This window comes from Ambystoma mexicanum, chromosome 10 (genome assembly GCF_040938575.1).
Source record: "Ambystoma mexicanum isolate Mex_15411 chromosome 10, UKY_AmexF1_1, whole genome shotgun sequence".
Lineage (NCBI taxonomy): Eukaryota > Metazoa > Chordata > Amphibia > Caudata > Ambystomatidae > Ambystoma > Ambystoma mexicanum.
Window position 1 is genome coordinate 185,538,600 of NC_090932.1, and position 19,411 is coordinate 185,558,010.

The window sequence follows — 19,411 nt, forward strand, 5'->3', positions numbered from 1 at the left end:
TCACCGACTTTGATGAACTCTTGACTAGTTGGGGATTAGACTGCTAAAGCATTATAAGCCTTGAAAAGTGTTGCTAAGAATTAAACTACTGCCAATACTGTTGAATGCCCATCCTTTTCCTTCCCACAGGCTTTGTCTGAGTGACTTCGTAAATTAATGAAACTGTCATTTGACTGTAACAAATGCGGGTGCACACCACTACTATTTAAACAGTGGAACTGTCATTTTCTGTGACAATTAAAAGCACAAGCAACTTCAATTGAAGCAGTCACCCTTGAAAAGTATTGTTGATATTTCCTAATGTGTATTGGTTAGTCTAAAATAGTATTTACTTACCTGACTTGTGTATATAAAATAAATGTATATTTTATTATAACTTTGATTGTGTAAGAGTTTATTTGGGCTATTGTATTGACTGGGTTCATTGTACTTGCCTACAGCTCACATCCTCCTCATAAAATAAGTCTGGCTGCTCTGCCATTCTACTAATCCTTTGGGGAGTACAGACGTATACTAAGAGTTGTGGACCTGTATTCCAAGGGACAGTCTTACCTCCAGGTGGACTTTTGGAAACCTCCCCTAACAATCTTCCTGGGCATGCATGGCACGTTTAAAGCAAATGTAACCTGTGGCCTGCCCTGAAAGTCTGGCCAGAGTACCAGAGAAATGTAACAGAAGAAACTATGGGTAGGAAAGCTCCCACACTGCATGCATTCTGCCTACGAAACTATACAATATGGTACTTGAACTTGGCTGCCACTGTTCAAAAGGTCCTAGTTTTTGCAGACAGCCAAACTGAAGAACAGTGCCCTCTCTTATCCCCCCAAGACCATACCTTCTGCCCTATGCTGAGTGACTGGGTAACACCAACATGTAACCACACCACTACTCTCTCCCCCTCCAGACAAAATAAGTAATAGAAGCTTGCTGTTCAAGCCTTGGTCCTCACCAAATTCGATGGAGGCAAAACTCTCCTAGAAGGTATTCCGGCAACTACTGTGGTACCCCTGAGATGTGTCCTACATGCTGCAGAATTATTCAAAGGACTCTGCAAATTTGACCACATCACGCTAACTCTCATCGAACTGCACTAGCATCCAATGCAAGCATGTATCCTCTTCAAATCCTGCTGCATCATCTATAAAGCTGTCGCCCTGAGGTCCCTAAGAGACCTCACTGAAAGATTAAGCATCTCAGGAGGCCCAAGCCTAAGATCCACCAGACGTAAGGATAAGTGCAGACTTAAACTCTGCCAGTGCAGGACGCAAAGAACCATAAGCCTGGCCTTCTCGGTCTACGCCCAGACTTGGGAACCTCATTCCCGTCAACACCAGACTTGCCCCTCTCACTTCTACGTTTCAGGAAAGGGCTCAAGACCCTCCCTCAAGGAATGTCCCTGCCCAACACCTACATCCACACACCCTACACTCCTCACCTAACCCGAGACTGGGTGATCTGTTCCCCACAGTTTCCTTCATTTGTAGCTCCCTTGCTGCTAAACTGTCTGCTGCCCCGTCCACCATTAGCTCCCTGCTCCCTTGTAGCTCTACTTTCCTCACCATGACTTGTAAAGCACTCTGTTGCCTCCCAAAGCTAGGTCTGCGCTCAATAACTACCCTAATAATTTGAATACTAGACGTCATCAGCCAATTATATAATCACAATGGCTGATCAACATCAGGGATGCATTTCTACCTTGACACAGCCGATCTTGAAAATACACACTTTAAAGTGGCTAGCACTTGAGAAAACACTTAGTTAGTCACTCTTCAATCCTTGATATTTCAACCACAGCACACCATTGCATGGTCAGTCAAGTCCCTAGGACTGTACCACACACTAGGCCCATAGCCTTCTTTGAATCAACTTCTTCTGTGTATATTTAGTGACCGAGCTGCTTCTGAAGGTACCTAGGAGGCAACTCTTACACGTTCTACACAACCTTAAATCTCATAGCCCACTCTGTAGCATTCTTAGGTCTCAGTCCCTCTTTATGTACCCCTCACAAGTGCCGAAAAGGTTTAGAACATTCCTCCACTTGCATAACCCTCACCCCACCAAACATCTGTCTTGCAGTTCCGACCCCACCCCCCTCATCATGCCTGCATCTCTCACCAGATTTAAGCATCTCCACTGCCTGCAGATTGGGAGGCATGTGCTTCAGTGCCACATTTTTCAGATGGTTTTCTGTGTTTGCCATGTACCTACAAGAAGGAGACAGTGTTACTTCAGCAAACACAGTTGAATGGGCCTCATCTTTTCTTCATTAGTGTGAATTTCAGTTTTTGATAAACTTCCAGCTTACTCAATATCTATAAAAACAAACATCTCTTCAAATATCAAGGTTTGAAAAAGTCAACACCCAGTAGAGTGGATGCATGCGAGAAAACCATATACTAGGAATAGTGGATGGGCTTGGGAGAACAGAATGCTAAACTGGGAACAAACTAACGTGAAAAGCCTTTGGGTGGCAAAAGCACTAAACACATTACAGGCCGAAGAAAAGAAAAAGTAAACAAAACTAAAACACAGTGCTTGCTCAACAGCGACACACTCTTGGGGGAAAAAATGAGTCACAGCCAGACCCACTGCATGCCAAATGCACAATACTTTCATGAAGCTCTGCACAGGGATAGGAGGACAGCTATAATAGATACTTTTATGTAGCATGTTTTTGAGGTAAGCATAAAGGGCCCTTTGTTAAATTCTCAAAAATCCTGATAAACCATTGGTACAAAGCAGCTGAGAAACCAAGGGCAAAACAGGCACAGACCTTGAATTCAATTATTTCCCTATGTTAAAGGGTGTAGACGCGTATGGGGTCTCTAGTGGAAGCTCACACTTCTTCTAGAGCATTCCTTCTTTCAATATCCTAAGGAACATTGTCCACCCACTAGCAACACCATTGACAGTGAGCATCTAGATAAATCCCCATGTCAAGGTTACGAAATGGGTATGTAAGCGGATACTGGCAACAAAAACTCAATCAAGAATGTGCCATTCTATTGATGAAAAGCATGAATATTATCCCTCTTCTAACCAATTAGGCTAGTTTACTTGGACAGCAGCGCGTTAACAAATATGTGAATAAAAGCATTCATTTGTGATTTTTACAGCACTATTTAAACAAATCACATTTTAATAACCAATATTCTATGCTAAAGACGGTTCCCAGCAAGGGAAGTTTAAATAACCTTAAAAAGACGACATAGTGGCCTTTAGCGAAAAAACACTTAACTCTAAAGCAAGCTTACCCAGGGCTTTTAAAGGAGAATTTAGTTAATGTTTGACGAACCCAGACCCAATCACACGGGCGATACGGGGAACAGCTGGTATCCAAGAATTATTTTTTGTCTACTTGGTGCTTATAGGACAAATTCTGGAATAAACCACCAAATGAGGCACATCCCAAGAGCGTGAAAACACACTTTCTGTGAGGTGCTAGCAACTCACTGAAGACTGTGTACTGGTTGGTTTGAAGTAAGATCTCCCTCTTTACAAAGTAACATGTACCTCCTTGAAGGCCGTTAACTTTGTATTCAACAAGGCATCGCTTTTTTTATACTAGTTCGTTATGTTGCTGGTTACTCAGCTGTCAGACAGTCATACTCTTGCAGCAAGTCAGCATTTCTGGACCGTTTCACATTGATTCATCCCCAGCAGTTTTTTAAAAATATTTTTTCGACAAAGAAATTATTTTTAAAAAAAAACATTTGAAATACATGGGGGGGTTGAGGTAAGGGGTTTCAAGTAGTGGGGAGGGGGTTGGAGTAGGTTTCATAATATTGGGAAGGGGGACCTGGGATCGGGGCCCAAATATAACAAATATAATTCATTGAGGTTTTTTTCTCGAAATAATGTTGAAATACATTATTTTGAAAAACGGTCAATGTAGGGACATAGAACATTTAAGGGCATCCCCAACCCTACCATCCAGGGATAACCAAGGTATTTGTCATGATGGAAAATAAGGATGCTACTTAGAATCACTATATGATGCATTTTTCTTTCATCAATATTGTGATTAGAATCAACCAGTTATGACACTGAGCTGTTGCAATAACCAGACTTAGCCAATCACACTCTGCGACTTCTCCCCTGCACCTTGAAAATCCTGGAGTTGAAAATGTCTTGGAAAGGTCACACCAACTTTGGAATGCACTTACAGGACAGTCATGGAATTTTGTTATTCTAGATTGTGGAACCTTAGGGGTTCCATGGTTGCCCGTTGAGAGGCTGTGTGGAAGAACTGCTTGGAGCCTGTGTGGTCATGTCTGTTATACTTGCACACCACCACACAAGCCAAATGCAACTAGACATTGGGATTTCCTAAATAAGCTTTTGGATTATCTACTTTTTTGTGCTTTTTGACAGTCCTTAAAAAAACACAACTAAGTAAGATTGTGAATGGCACCACAGAGCTGCTTAAAGTTAACTCAGGGAATTTAGTAAGAACTCGTTCAGTTTTTCTAATAAAAAATGCCTAATCAAAGGATTCAAGCTGCCCCTCAATGGCCTCTTCCGGTCCGATGCATACAGATAGCAGGATGTATTTATCATTCGACGTAAAGCATTTAAAAGAATACAAGGTAGAACTTAAGAACAATGCATACTTTCCTCTACAAAACAGAGAACCTGCTCTGCTGCACATCCCCATTTTAACAGTAACAAAACTCTACCGGCAAACTGTACAGAAGAGCTCTGTAAAACATATGGCGGTCCAGAGATCAAGGATCCTTTGCTCGACCTCCCTCCCTGCTCCATCCCCCAGGTCCACCAGTACTTACTCTTTAGCAAACGCAAACTCCTCTGCAGATAGGTCTGAGGGTGCCCCATCAGCCCGGGATTTCTCTTTTTCAAGAACATGTGGGAAGTACTTCTCAATCTGCCAATCAATAGAGGAAATATTAGCAAGCCACATTTTGGCCTAAAAGAACAAGCTACCAGTGTCTGCACAAGGATGGAAAGTATCAGATTAATTATTAGCAAACTTTGCAGAGAGGACTGAACCCGATAAATGCATTTGGTGGTATAAGAAACACTATTTTGTTTGCAGGCTTTCACTCTAGGTTTTTATACTGAAATGTGGTGCATCGGTGGGACTAATCTGAGATTGGGAGAATCTTTTAAAGAAAATGATACAATGTGATGCATTTTAGATTATATTTAGGGTTTCCTATTTTCAGTGTTTGTTTTTCCAGGTTTTTCAAAATGTTTCAAAATCTGTGTTTTGCAGTCTTTACCCATTGTTTGCCTCAAACAAATCACGTAAAACTGTGTTTTCAAGTGTAGGCAAACATTTCTAAATTTGCTGTGTGCATATGCTGCGTAATTCCTTTGATGCATATCAAAAATAAATTGCATATTAACCAGATGTAGTCCTTTTGATCGCTTTGCATTCTTGGACTTGTAGTCCTGAATTTATAATGCTAAAGGAACACTACACATACAAAAATGCAACAAATAAAATAACGAGTTGATGGGCTGCAGCTGCCCGACATGTGGCCAGGTAAGAGCATGAATAATTATTTTCTGTGAACCCCAAACATTCACTACCCAAAGATTTAAAAAAACATGGTGTTCAAGGGAGGATGAGAAGGCGCATGAGGGGTAAAGGCAGGTTTTTCTATATATGCTTTTTCAAGCTGCATGCAGGACAAAGACCTGAGCAACCTTTTTAAAAGGAAACACTTGTGGGGAAACAATCGTCCGATCACACCAATTATAAATCAAGCTCCTGACAAAAATATAAGTTTGCATATTTTCTAAGTGGTTGGTTAAATAGGTTCTAGGACTATATAAAACAAAGATGGATATTTAATTTGATGAGAATTAGAGATTCCAAATCACAGGCATAAATAACCCTGCTATTCTTTCACTGAACTGTACAATCAAATTTCAGATAGGGGAATAGAAGTGACCTTTCCTCTGTCTATTTCCCCCAAAAGAACTTGAATGGACTAGTGTTTTATCTAGGCTCTTTGGAATACAAGAAACCCTTTGATCAAGAAGGCCATTTGAATCTTCTCCGACAAGTCCAACAAATGAATTTCTTCAGTCTTGCAGCTTCAAGAATCCAATAATGAACTCGAAATTGCTACTTTGAAAAAGAAAATACATGGCCCATACCATAAATATATATTAAGGACAACAGGACCATATGGTTTATTTCAGTTGAGATTCTATTCAGTACGAAAATGTTGGCAAGATGGCAGCGCGGTCAGGAAACCCAGTGTAGCAAAGTCAGCGCTGCCATCTAGTGGACACATTCTGACTTTTTCAGATAAACCCCTGAAAGGGAAAACTATTTTCGTGGGGCAGACATCAGATTCAATCAGATTTTACTGAAATCCAAAAAGCCTACTTATATTATACAAAGCTAGCCCACTGCACAGTCTTAGTACCTGGTAATCATTCAAAGTTTACCACACATTTATTTTTAATTCTTAGTCAACCTAATAGCGGTCTAGTTAGCAGATGTTGTTTAGATTTATGCGTTAGGAAAGATCTCTCTTTAGCCAACTTTCCCTCCATATTCTATTGGCCCCCAAACATTTTGCTTTTGTTTTTTAACCTGTCCTGACTTTTTACAGAAGTGAAGCTTCTAACTTCACTACCCTGGCCTTTTGCTCATTTTGTCATGGGGAAAATAATCAGTACTTCAGAACATCAGTACTGTTTCCCTTTTGTTAGGTTACCTTTTTGGTAACTTTTTAACAGTGCTCACAGCATCTTACAAAAGTATCCCCACTGCAATGCATTGTATCACCCTAGTCTTTTGGAGTTTTGGCTACTTGCATATGTGCCTAGAGATGTGCTGGTGGCAGCAGATACATTTTTACAATGTTTGCATTACTGTTGGTGTGCACATTCGCGTTTTCTGCGTATGGCTACTAAACGTGGCTAGTGCCCTAAAATGGGCGTGCCACAAGATTATTTGCTTGTCCTTTGGCCATATTGTTGTTTGCCCTTCTTCCTGGCTTCTCACGTCAGGAAATCCCATATAAGGTCATGCACTTACCCGGGAAAGCTGCTGCTTTGGCAGGCTAGTGATGCCTTGTGTAGGTGTGGCCCAGGAAGTGGGTGGGACTGTCTGGTCCAACTCCATATACATGGTGCCAGAGAGTCTAGGTGTTGGGCACGAGTGAAACCCACAGTGGTCCCCGATTGGACCACTTCTGGCTGTTTGAATAGTAATAATCCTTTCCTCCAGGATTTAGGTTAAGAAAAGGACTCCTGCAGCCCTTTCTTCAGATCAGCATTAGAGCAAAGTATCCTGTGTAGAAGAAGAGCAGCCGACTGAAGATCCATGGACAACTCCTGAGAAGGCCCTGAGCGGTGCTTCAACCCTTGGACTGGTGGGGCCAACCAGTCACAACGCATCCTCAAGGTTCCACCCACCTTGAGCCTTTGGAAGTGCCCCTGGACCACACCTGGTGGACTGACTAGCTCTCCAGTGGGCTACCTTGGTAGAATTGTCGCCAGAAATGCGGTGGTCGCCAGCTCATGCCACAAGTCACCTTCCTGACAAGTTTCAGTTTCCCAACATCAAAAGATCCTGCTTTTGAAGGTCTTCAACCGCAACTGGAGAGACGTCTGGTTTTGTGTCGGTGTGCGGTAGCCGTTGCTGAAACTCGCCTTCCCCTGTCTGGTGAAGTGTCCCGAAGAATAAGAAGAAGAAGAAGAAGAAGAAGAAGAAGAAGGGTTGCACTCAGCACTTGGGACAGCCCGGAAGAATCCTTGCACCAGCAACTCCTGTGATTCTTCTACTGATCCAACAGCAGGAAAACCTACCTCCAGTCGACTTAGCTAATCAGTTGGGGAAATGGGAGTCAGTGAGGGGGTGGGGAGGTAAGTAATTGAATTGCGACACATTCACCTACCCCTGTTCCCTTTAGAATAAACGTTGGTTATCCCACTTAATCGCTTTTAGATTGTCTGATCTAGAAGCTGTTGTGAAAGATAGAAATACTATTTTACATACCTGTAACTTGTTGAATATTTTCTGGAACATTTTTACCACAAGAACTCTTCCTACATCTGTCCCCCTCTCCTAAGAAGAAGCTTTGTTGCTTTTGGGCAGAAGGCCCCATACATCATAGAGATTGGACTTCTCACGTTGGGGCATAATTATTGTGAAATGGGTTTCATTCTACTGCATCACTACTTACCTTCTTTTATTCAAGTTATTGCAAGCATTCCTAAAAGCCGAAAGGTGTTCCTATGTATGTTTGATAATTCAGTATTGTGTGATATTACTACCTGCTTGATTAATTTTTCTAGTGTGTTTTTGGGCCTATAATAAATACTACCTGCTCGATTCATTTTTCGAGTTTTATTTCGGGCCTATAATAGAGTAATGTTATGCTTACTTGTCTAAATTCAATTATGTGTGCTTCACTGTTTTGAACTCATTGTGAACCCCTGACCTCACTTTCTCCAGAGTCTAAGCCTTAGCCACTCCCCATGCATACCTTGATTGGGTTTGGCTATGTCTCACAATTCCCCTGTTCAATATAACTAAGATGGCCTCCTAAAATATGTCGACCAGGCCACATTCTAGAACTGCATCTCAACAGTATGTATTGTCACAAAACTCCACGAAAGTAAGAGTAATATTAATGGGCTCAAAATGGGGACCTTCATGCAGCATGACATTCACTAGAATGTATTTATTGGAGCTTTATAAAGCACCAAACGCGAGCAAACTCGTTTCACAGTGCTCCCAAAGCAAAGGAGGGGCGATCTTTCGAATGCATTAGGAACACTTAAATGCAGGTGGAAAGGGCAAAAGGTGCTATACAGAACACAACAAAACAGAGGATACAGTAGATGTGGTAAGTACATACGAGAGTAAGAACAATAAACAGTAAGAACTTGGAAGTGAAGTAAAGAGAAAGTGCAATCTTTCTCTTTATACATAGCCCAGCCATAAATATTTTGGAGGTCCTGAGAGATCCCCTAAGGCAATAGATTCTTTAAAGAGGTGGGGTTCCGTTTTTTTCCCAGAAATGGAGGTGGCATTTGGGAGGTTGTGCTAGTGGAGGCCCCTGCTAAGTCCAAATGTGCGCCTCCTAGTTTCTTCCTCTTAAAAGAAGGTGTCTCCCCTGTGATTGGTTTACATTGCATGGTTTGTCACCTCCTACTCCCTTCAACATCGCCCCTTGCGTACAATGTACCTGCCAATCCTGCTCCTGCTCCTCCTCCTCCTCCTCCCTTCTCCATCCAAGTCTCTCCCTTATGGCCTATGTCCATCCCTCCCCCTCTCTTTCCTCTACTCCCCTCACCGTCTTCCCCATTCCCATTCTTCACTCTCGCCCCAAAGGCCACTCATGCTGCTCCCCCATCTCATCCCAGTCATTTCAATCTCATCTATCCTACCTGCTTCTCTTAATTACTCCAGCAACTCCCTGCTACACCTGTGTTCCCCTATTAACCTCATACCAGGTCTCCGTAATGCCCAATCCATTTGCAAAAAAAACCTCTCACAAATAATTAGTATTCCCATCACCCACACTCTGCGATGGCTATAATCACCCCCTCCTGCTCACAACCTCAACTATGGATTTCCCCAGGGATCCAGCTGAGCAGAACACTTTGCTGCTTACGCCGCTTGTGCAAAGACTGATCCCATCCCACTCTTATCACTGCCGTCAAAGACCTCTTACTATACTAGCCCCAACAGGCCTCATGAGAGCCAAATCCACCGATTTCTCTAATAATGTTTCCTCTCTGCACCCACACTTAAACTACCCATGACGCCCAGAGGCCATGCTTCCCATCCCACCCAAGAACTCTTATTTCCTAATTTCCCTCCACCGACTTTGCCTGCTACTTATCCACTAAAATCACCAAATAAGATACCTTGTCAACCTTCTATCTCTACCACCCGCCCTTACTCTTCCCTCCTCCCCACACTATCTCACTACTCCCCACCATCTTCACTTAACTTTTACTCAGCCTTTGCTCAGCCAACTCATCTTCCACTCGAACTGACCACTTTGCACCACAAATGGTTAAGGAATTTGTCCCAGTCACCTCCACTCAACACTCCACCTTACTTCACCTCTCTCTACTGGAATCTTCCCAGCTGGTTACACAGCTGTATCTCTCCTACAGTCGTACCTCTCCTAAAGAAACCAAGTGCTGATACCAACAACCCCTACCACTCTGAAATACTCAAGATGGCTGTCTTGAGGTACACTCACTTGCTGACCCCAATCCAATTTGGATTTGTGTCCAAACACTCCACAGAGACTGCGCTCGTCCATGTTACCAGTACTATACCTATGCCTGTTAGTGTAGCCTCTCCTCCACGCTCATCCCTCTAGACCTTGGCTCACTTACTCTGGACCATCCCTCCCACCTAAATCCTTCCCGCCTTGGCTTCAAGGATAGCATCCATAAATGGCGGCTCCTTATACATCTCATGGGACCCCAACACCTCCACCATTACACACCTTCCCATGGGTGTTCAAGGATCAGTCCCTAAACCTACTCCTCTTCACCCTATACTCGACCTACCTATGCAAACTTATTTTCTCGTTTGGCTTTAACCTTCACCTCTTTGCTGACAACACTCAGATAGTATTCTCCTTCCTTTACTTCCCCACGGCAAGATTCGAACACATAGCCAACTGCCTAACCACCATCTGCCACAGGATGGCTCTATGCTATGTGACAAATCTGGTCAACTGTCCCTTTTCCAGAGAGGGGAGCCACCCCCTGTGAGGCTAGGGGTGAGCTCACTACGCAAGACCCTCCCTAGAGGTCTTGGCAAATGGGAACTCACTGAGAGGGACTCCCCTCTTGGGGACAAGGACTCCCAGTCCGGAATACATGGTCTACCTAAATGGGACTTGAAAAAACATTTTTACTCCTGTTTTGATTACACCAACCGGTGCCATACCTTCCATCTCATTGATTTCAGGCAATGTTAAATTTAGTCGGAGCGCCACAATCAAAGAAGGAAAACCCCTTTTGTTCGTGATGACGTACAAAACCCCCCTGAGGAACTGTGAGTGGAGAGAAGACTACTATGCAAGGAGACAAGCGATTCCTATGCAGAGGCGAGCCTCTGGAGAGGAGGCGTCTTGGAGGTTCAGAGCCATGCTGGACCACAGAGCTGGTGATAGCGTGGAGGGCAAGCCCAGCGCTAGCTGGACGCCTGAAGGCTTTCATCCCATCAGACCAAGAAATCTGGGAAGAGGCAGAGATGGGGGAAGCACCAGTTTCTGCTGGTGCCACGACCATAGAGACAGGACATTAGCTGCAGAGACAAGCAGCAACATGGAAGCAAATGCTCCCACAGAGACTACCACTGAGCGGTACTAACACTTTGAAGCAAGGCTAGGAAAGCCAACAAGGTTACAGGAGCCTGAGAAACCAGAGTGGGCAAGCACCCCAGGGTTCAAAACTGAGGGGAGCTGGGAGCAATTTAGCTCCTGATTATAGCCTAGAGGAGCCTGGTTAGCTTAAATCCAGTAGTTACCAGGAGCTGCTTTTGGCTCCCCAAGGAAACTGATGCCAAACAAACAACTATGTGAATGTAACTCTGTACATTTGGGACAATCCAGAAATGCACATTAGGACACATCTATCTGATATTTAAAGCATAATGGGTCATAAATAATGGATTCATTATAAGTTTGCATTTTATGTTGAAGATTGTGCCCAGAAGTGGTAGCTTCTGGGCACTGGTTACTGCTGGATACTCAGGAGCTGCTTTTAGCTCCTGCTTATCCAATTCCTAATTTCGAGCCCTGGCACCCTATGTGAATTACGTTGATTGAGAGAATGCCAGTTTGCCAGAGGGCTGCAGGACTTGGGGGAGTTTGAGAGCCGGGAAATTGTTAGAAAGAGAACTGTTTAAAAAGGAAACCTGGAGAGGTTCTGAAAAAACCTTTCTTTTACCAACGAAGAGGGAACCATAAGGAGGATATTTTCTTTTGACCTTCAAAGCCTACAGGAAAGCTGTGAATTGTTTAATCATATTGACAAACTTCAAATTAACTACATGCCATCCAAGTGATTGGGCCAGGTAGAAGCCTAAGATAAAGGCCATTGCTCCAGCCTCCCTTTTAGTTAAGCTTTCCAAAGTTGTAGGGCCAGATTAGTAGGATAGGATTTTGGACTAAGCACTGTTTTCTTTTGACAAGCACCATTAGGTTTAATTTCTAGGTAGGGAGCTTCACTCAAAGAGATTGCTTGCCCAAAGAGTTTTTGTTTATTTTTAATAAACATCCTTGAAACATGTCAATCACTGGTCCGAGGGCTCCCTCTGGTTCGTCACATGTGGTGTCAGAGTGGGATCTTAACGTCCTGATACAAAGTCAGACCCTCATCTCCAGCATATGAGCAATCCCATTGACTGCATCCCACCTATTGGCGATTTGGGTATAAAACCTTTGTTAGAGACAACTTCTAGGAGGTACTAACATGGAGAAACCAGAACATACTGCCCTCCCACCCCCAAACTCCCTGCTGATTCTGAGGAGGAAGAACTTGAATCTTCTCCCTCAGAAATTTCTTCCAAGGAAACTGTGAGCCCACAAGCAAGAGGTCATCTCTTGAGGCACCCCTAGAAAGGCTGGTTGACAACCAAGCCCGGGCCAAACATCAGGTGTCTCAAATATTTAGGTGTAGGACAACGCCAACGGGTTCACCCTCATGGGGGTCTTACAACTGTACCATGAAGGAGAAGACCCCTGAAAATTCTTTACCAACTTAGAGAGGCTAGCGACACAATTCCATTAGGATGAGGCCCTGAAAATTTGTTATGCGGCCCCTCTATTGAGGAGGGACCTACAGGTCTCATATCAAATGATCAAGCCGCTAGGAAATGCCCCCTTCTCCGAGGTAAAACAGGCCCCATTAGAGTGGGTGGGCCAAACTGAAACATTCTTTAAGCAAAAGTGCCAAAATACCCAGTTGCAACCCAACGAAAGCCCCCTGCAATTAGCCAGAAGAATTCAAAATGTCCTATGACAATGGTTAGGGAAGTAAAGTGTACCGGAGGTATTAGAAGCTACTGCCCTAGAGCAATTTATCCATGCCTTACCTCCATGCCGCCAAAAAGCTATACTCCAGCAGCCCCAACCTTCCCTGGAAACGGCTATACAAATAGCGCAAGCCCACTCAGAGGCGTTTAAGTACTTTATGTGAATCAGAGTGAAATCGTTACAAACACTTTGCATCAAGTTTGGGAAAGTCAACAAGGTTACAGGAGCCTGAGAAACCAGAGTGGGCAAGCATCCTATGTGAATTATATTAATTGAGAGAGCACAAGTTTGCCAGAAGGCCACAAGTCTTCGGGGAGTCCAAGAGCCACATAAATTGTTGTAAACAGAACTGCGTGAAAAGGGAACCTGGAGAGGTTCTGAAAAAGCTCTTGTTTTTCCGAGGAGGAGGGAACTATAAAGAGGATATTTTCTTTTGACCAGCAAAGTCTACAGAAAAGCTGTGAACTGTTTTTATCATACTGACGAACTTGAAACTAACGATAAACTATCCAAGTGATTGGGCCAGGCAGAAGCATAGGTAAGAGGCCATTGTTCCAGCTTCTCTTTTTTGTTACGTTTTCCAAAGTGGTAAGGCCAGATTAGTTGGATAGGATTTTGGACAATTAACTTTTCTTTTGACAAGTACCATTAGTTTATAGGCCGAAACCTCCCTCATAGAGATTAGGCAAGGTCAGAGTTTTCATTCGTTTTTAATAAACATCCTTAAAACATGTCAGTCACCTGTCTAAGTCCTCCTTTGTTTGTGTTCTCCCTTTAACAGTAACCTGAAACTGTAATTTCATCATTCTTACTGCCACCACAGCAAGTCTCCTAAACATTAGAAAATAAAATACTCACTCGCCACGCAATTAAAAGAAAATCTCTATTTTTGTGCTCAGCAAATTGGACCTCTTCTTGCTATTCCCCTCGATTATTGTGCTTCCCTCAACAAAGGCCTCAACTTTGCAACATGTGCCATTTTCAACCCCAATCCTTCCCACCTCTACCCATAGTCATCACATCAGATGGCTCTGCATGCAAAAATGCTTCTTTTAAATTGCTATGATTCATGTATCAATCCATTCATGGTCTTGACCGCTCGCCTGCCCCCCGCACAGGAACAAGGGCACAGAAGTGGTAACAACCCAGGTTCATGGCACCGATCCCCTTCAGGCCATGCTCACACAGATGTCTACAAAATCTGACCTGCCGGATTTGCTGGCCGAAATCCGGAAGGAGATACACAAGAGTACGGCAGAGCCCTCCCATAAAATCCTGGCATTGGACACAAGAGAAGCAGAGCACAGGGTGTCGGATGTGGAGGACCCACTTTGAACAATCTTACGTGGTGGGGGAATGTTCCAACTGTCTGGAGACCCTACAGGCACGCTGCACGGCCCTGTAGGATAAACAGGACGACGGGGAGAATCGCTCGCTCGGGAATAACATCTACATCCGGGGCCTCCCTGCAGCAATAAGGGTTGAGGAATTGCCGACCTTTGTGGCCGACCTCTTCCACTTCATTCTCGAACTGCCGGCAAACAGGACACCGAACTTGATAGAACGCACTACACCAGATCTCGCAACACATCGAATCAGGACAGGCCTGCGGATGTCCTGTCCGTGGTTCACTTTTTCCAACTTAAGGTACACATAATGGCCCCTCTATCACGACCTGTTGCCATATGAAGACACTGAGCCTCATTACAAGACAGCCGGTCTGGAAACAACGGTGGCGGTAAATACGCTGCCACCGTTGTTTCCGGACCGGCTGATTCCGAGTCCTGCAGGCGGGAGGTGTCGCTCCGCCTGCAGGCGGACATGGAAGCACTGGCTCGGTCATAGACGGAACCAGTGTTTCCATGGTCCCCATCCCCATGGAGTCCTGTGGGACTCCATGGAAATGGGGATTTACAGACTTCTGCCTCTAGAATTACCGGGTCACCGGGGTTGTAATGCCCTGGTGATTCCGGCAATCAAGGAGGCGGAATGGTATGACCGGTCCGGCGGCAGCCGGACGGTCTTTCCAGCAGGGCTACCGGCAGACTCGTAATGAGGCCCAATGTCAGATTTCAAAAGATGATGCATTTTGCATTACAGTATATTTCCAGTTAGACCAATAAAATCCATCAATACCCAACATTGTGTGGTCATTTTTAAAACTGGACTAACACAGTGAAAACATTGTTTTCACATTCTTGTAGGAATCAGAATGACAATTGCCATTTGTGAGCTGCCTCACAGAACAATGTTACTTACATTTTTGTTCGTTTTCAGTGATGTCCCAACAATGTTTACTCCAGTGAGTTCCAAACCGCACCGGGGATGCGACTAAATGTATGTTTGGCCATTTGGAGATAACGAAGGCCTACAAAAGTGGAGGATACTCCAAAGGTGTCACCTGGTCTCTCTTGGAAAGTATCCTTGCCCAGACAGTTGTTCTGGCCGTGGGTTGGTGGCAATTAATCTTAAAAGGGTGGTTGTACAGGTTGCAGCCATTTTCTCTGTGGAATTTTCCTTACTGGATGTTCTAGTGGTTTAGAAATATAGCATCTAGGCAATTGTACTCTTGCTCTTGTACCTCTTGCTATGATAACCATGTACCCTAACTTGTACCATTTGAAGTATATCCATGGAGTATATCCATGTGTTCTACACATGCACTGACATTTCCCACGTAGGTTTTGGTCTGACGATCAAAGGGACATGAGTTGGTGCGTCCGAGGTGGAGATATATGTGATTCTCTTGGAAGATGCCCAGGAAAGGTTGTGTCAGGCAACCAGCACTGACTGGCTGCCCGCCAAAATTAGAAATTGGATTGAATTGGATGTTGGGGTCAGAACATAATCTCGCCTCCCTTCCCACGGTTTAGAGATGTAAGCCAAGAATGAGCACAACTGCTCAGATTTGATTCCAAAGCACCCGGAAGGATAACTTGCTGGGAAGCAGCGGCAGAAACTTTGCACCAGCATTACTTGGATCCTGACAACCTTATAGTGAAGCTTTGCCTCTCATGCGGGCAAAAGGAAACTTGCATAAAGCTCCTTCCCCTTGACCCGGCTGGATCACTTAATTTTGACTTCAAGGACTGGCATGCCCTGTGGCTCTTTGTTCAGACTATTACCTGAGACCTATGACAGTATCACCATCATGCATGTTCAACCTGAAGCTGCTGCTGCTACATCTGATCATCTTGTATGAGTAGCCCCTTGTTTAGTTTGGGGCTGTGTGGCAGTATTTGGATGCGATTGATGTCCTCAAATTGCCGGCACCCCAAGTGGAATCCGACCCAATCGAGGAGTTCTCTGAGGCATGTGTGTACATCTTGCTGAAGTGGCATGTGAGCAGAGTACACAAGAGTTGAGGGTAGTTTATGCCAGCCCATTGTGTGTCAGTATGCTTTAGGAGGAGAACCACCTCAATTTTAAATCATAGCCCAGGCGCAGAGCACCATGAGCAGAGTGCACAAGAGGCAAGTGCAGTTGTTGGAAGTTGAAGGATGGGGAGGCTGTGGAGCTACATCTTGAGCGAGAGGTGAGGAGCTTCTCTTCTTTGCCTTACAAAGGCTTTAATGTATCAACTGTGTAGTAAAAACATGAATGCTGTGAGTGAGAATGTGCAAGCAGTCACACTGCCCTCCCCTGCTCAGGATGTGCCTGAGGACAGGCTTAGACTGTCTCTCTCTGAGATTTCCGCCTCAGCCAAAATTGCCAAATCGGTGTAGAAAAGCTATCAGATCGTTTTGATAAAAATGTCTTAATTGATGCCACACTAAATAAATGCACCTTGCCACATACGAGTACGGATGGAATAAAGGAAATCCCTTGCGATACCCCAGAAGTTTGTATTGTTCATGGTGAGCAGGAACTTGAGGCACAGTTTGAATAACAAGGAGAACAACTTGGAGGATCAATGGAGGGCAACCTTATGGCTACCAATCAATCTAATTTCTCACCTTCAAATACACTTGCTTTTAAAAGAATGGCCAAACCCATCCACAGCCTACTCAAGTCAAAGTTTAATGGGTGATGGGGCACCTGGTGATATTACAAACTTCCGTCCTGCCTCCATCTCTCCCCTTCACTTACTTTTAACCTCAATTGTAAATCTATATGAGAACATAAGAGTTGAGGTAAAACAACATTTTCAGAGTTTTATTAGTTAGTATACTGGCAAGTCTAGACCAGCCTTTGGGTGGAAAGCATCTATGATCTTCAGCAAACTGGATGCGAGCAAGTGAGGGATGGCAATGACATAACACTCTGGAGGATAGCTCAGCAGCAACGTGCTCGCCTTGGAAGCAAAATGACACAGAGCAACACAGGTTCGGTCCGCGCTTAGAAACCTCTGCGTATTAAGCGCGTTATAAATAACCAATCATATCATATCAAGAATCCCCCCTCTCCCCTATGCAGGTGAAGGTGAACAATGCACAGGCCAAATAATAAGAGTTGGTACAGTTGAGGAAGAGGGACACTTTGGAGAAACAGTGGACGACACATGCAATTTCATTAATTAATTTTTTATTCCTCGTCTGGCTTCTAATACAAGGACCAAATCTGTCCAGGGTATCAAAAAGAAGAGAAAAAAAAATAATCAATCCAAATAGAACATCTTCACAAAAGCTCCTGAGAACCCTCACACTACAACAAGAATGGGGAAGGCTGAGTGCAATTATTATGCAACTTCAAACAAAAGTGTCTAAGCAAAAGAGCAAAGTGAAAAATAAAAGGCACAATGTCGGGAGCAGACTGAAAATGTAGTCTGTGTAAATGATGAGAACGACTCGTTAAACAATCTTGAAATTATGTATAATTGGTTGATCGAGCTGAAGTCCCTGAATAGAGAAAACAGTGAGACCACGGATGAAAAGATCCCAAGTACCAACAAAAAGCTTCAGACCTTAAATCTATTAAAAGAAGTAAGCAATGGAGACCACCAGGGGCGCAGACAGAATGGCTTTGAGCCTTCGCATCCCTCTCCAGGCACGATACTACTGTTTTTTTCAACCATTTAAAGCAAACTTCATGCCATAAAATTAGCATGTTTCCACTCCGGAATACCTACGGCTCATCTGAGTGCAAGTACAAGAAAAACTGCGACCTACAACGAGTAAAATGCTACATGCAGGTGATCCCGCCTCACAGAGCCGCAGCAGGACTGTAATGGCGGCCAGCAGCTGTGAGGGTTGAAACAGGGAGGCATCCTCCAAACGAACGTTCTGCGCTCTCCCAATAGAGCGAATATCCAGAGACTTGGCAAGCCGGAGCGGCGGCGCCTCGCTGATGCGGACAACACACCGCTTAAGAGCCCAGCTGAAGCGGGGGGCGCACGTGCCGCGGGGAGCCGAAAGCCCCTGCTCTGCTCCTGGGGGTGTGCGTGCTGCACTCCAGTGGCGCACAAAGAAACCCTACCATCAAGCCTCCCCGGCAGCGGTCCACATCACCGCACGGCCCCTCCCTCCTTCTCAAGACCGATCGACCCAGGGACAGCAGGTCATGTTCTTCAGCAGTAGCTCCCCCTGGGGCTCTGTTGTGTGCCTGCGCTTTGTTTGCCTGCCCGTGGGCCCACTCCCCCTGCTAGAGCCACGTTTACGTGGCGGAACGAGCCGCACAACACAGCCAGTGCCCCGGGTGGAGCTCATGAAGTAGAGCTCTTGAAGTAGAGATATCATCATAATCGTTCAGGCGGCTGCAGCGAGGGGCCTCCCAATTTCACCCCCTTGCACTGCAACCACCCCAGATCATCATCAAACAGTGAGACCCCCCCCTCAATCCAACGTCCCCCAGATGGGGTCTAACAACCTGTGGCCCCCAGCACACGCGACAGCCCTCCATGCTCCGCTCCCTCCCATTGTCAATAAACACAAGAAGTACAGCACCCCCAAAGAACTCCATAAACCTTGCACAGCAGGAAGACTAAATGGTATTAGAGAACAACCCAGGGACATGGGCTGCAGCAATTCCTTAGGATCAAAGACCAGTGATCTTGCCGCATCACACAGATTAATGACACCATAGAGGGTCGCAGCAACCAGCGCCACACCACCATGCATCACAGGTTTTGCCTGGGATCACTGTCCAGCCACCCAAACTTGCGACTTTAGCCAGCACACCCCTCAACGCGAGTTCCAGACTTCACCAAGCACGGCTGGGAGAAATCTGTGGGCATAGCCTCACAGTGTGCTATTGGAAGGGGCCAGAAAAGGGGCAGAACATTTTCAGAGGACTAAGGGAGGCAATTGACAAATAGTGCCGGACAGTGGTCCTCCCCACTATGAGGTATTGCAGGAGCTGCACTCCACACCAGCACGAGCAGCTGGAAATTGCGTGACACACCTGGGGACGTCCCGGCGGCGCTTATCACTGTACGCCGTCCCTGAACTTCGCAGCTTTTCATAAAGAACCTG

The 19,411-nt window shown here is 44.9% G+C and overlaps 1 protein-coding gene across 1 annotated transcript in view; it reads right to left on the reverse strand.

Moving 5' to 3' along the window:
* The window catches only part of GINS4 (GINS complex subunit 4), a 225,971-nt gene that overhangs the window by 64,376 nt on the left and 142,184 nt on the right, over positions 1 to 19,411 (reverse strand). Inside the window, exons 5-6 of the mRNA XM_069617686.1 lie at positions 4,788 to 4,885; positions 2,116 to 2,204 (exon numbers count right to left, since the gene is read on the reverse strand). Coding sequence (XP_069473787.1) covers positions 2,116 to 2,204; positions 4,788 to 4,885 — 187 coding nt within the window. The remainder of the gene's footprint in view (positions 1 to 2,115; positions 2,205 to 4,787; positions 4,886 to 19,411) is intronic.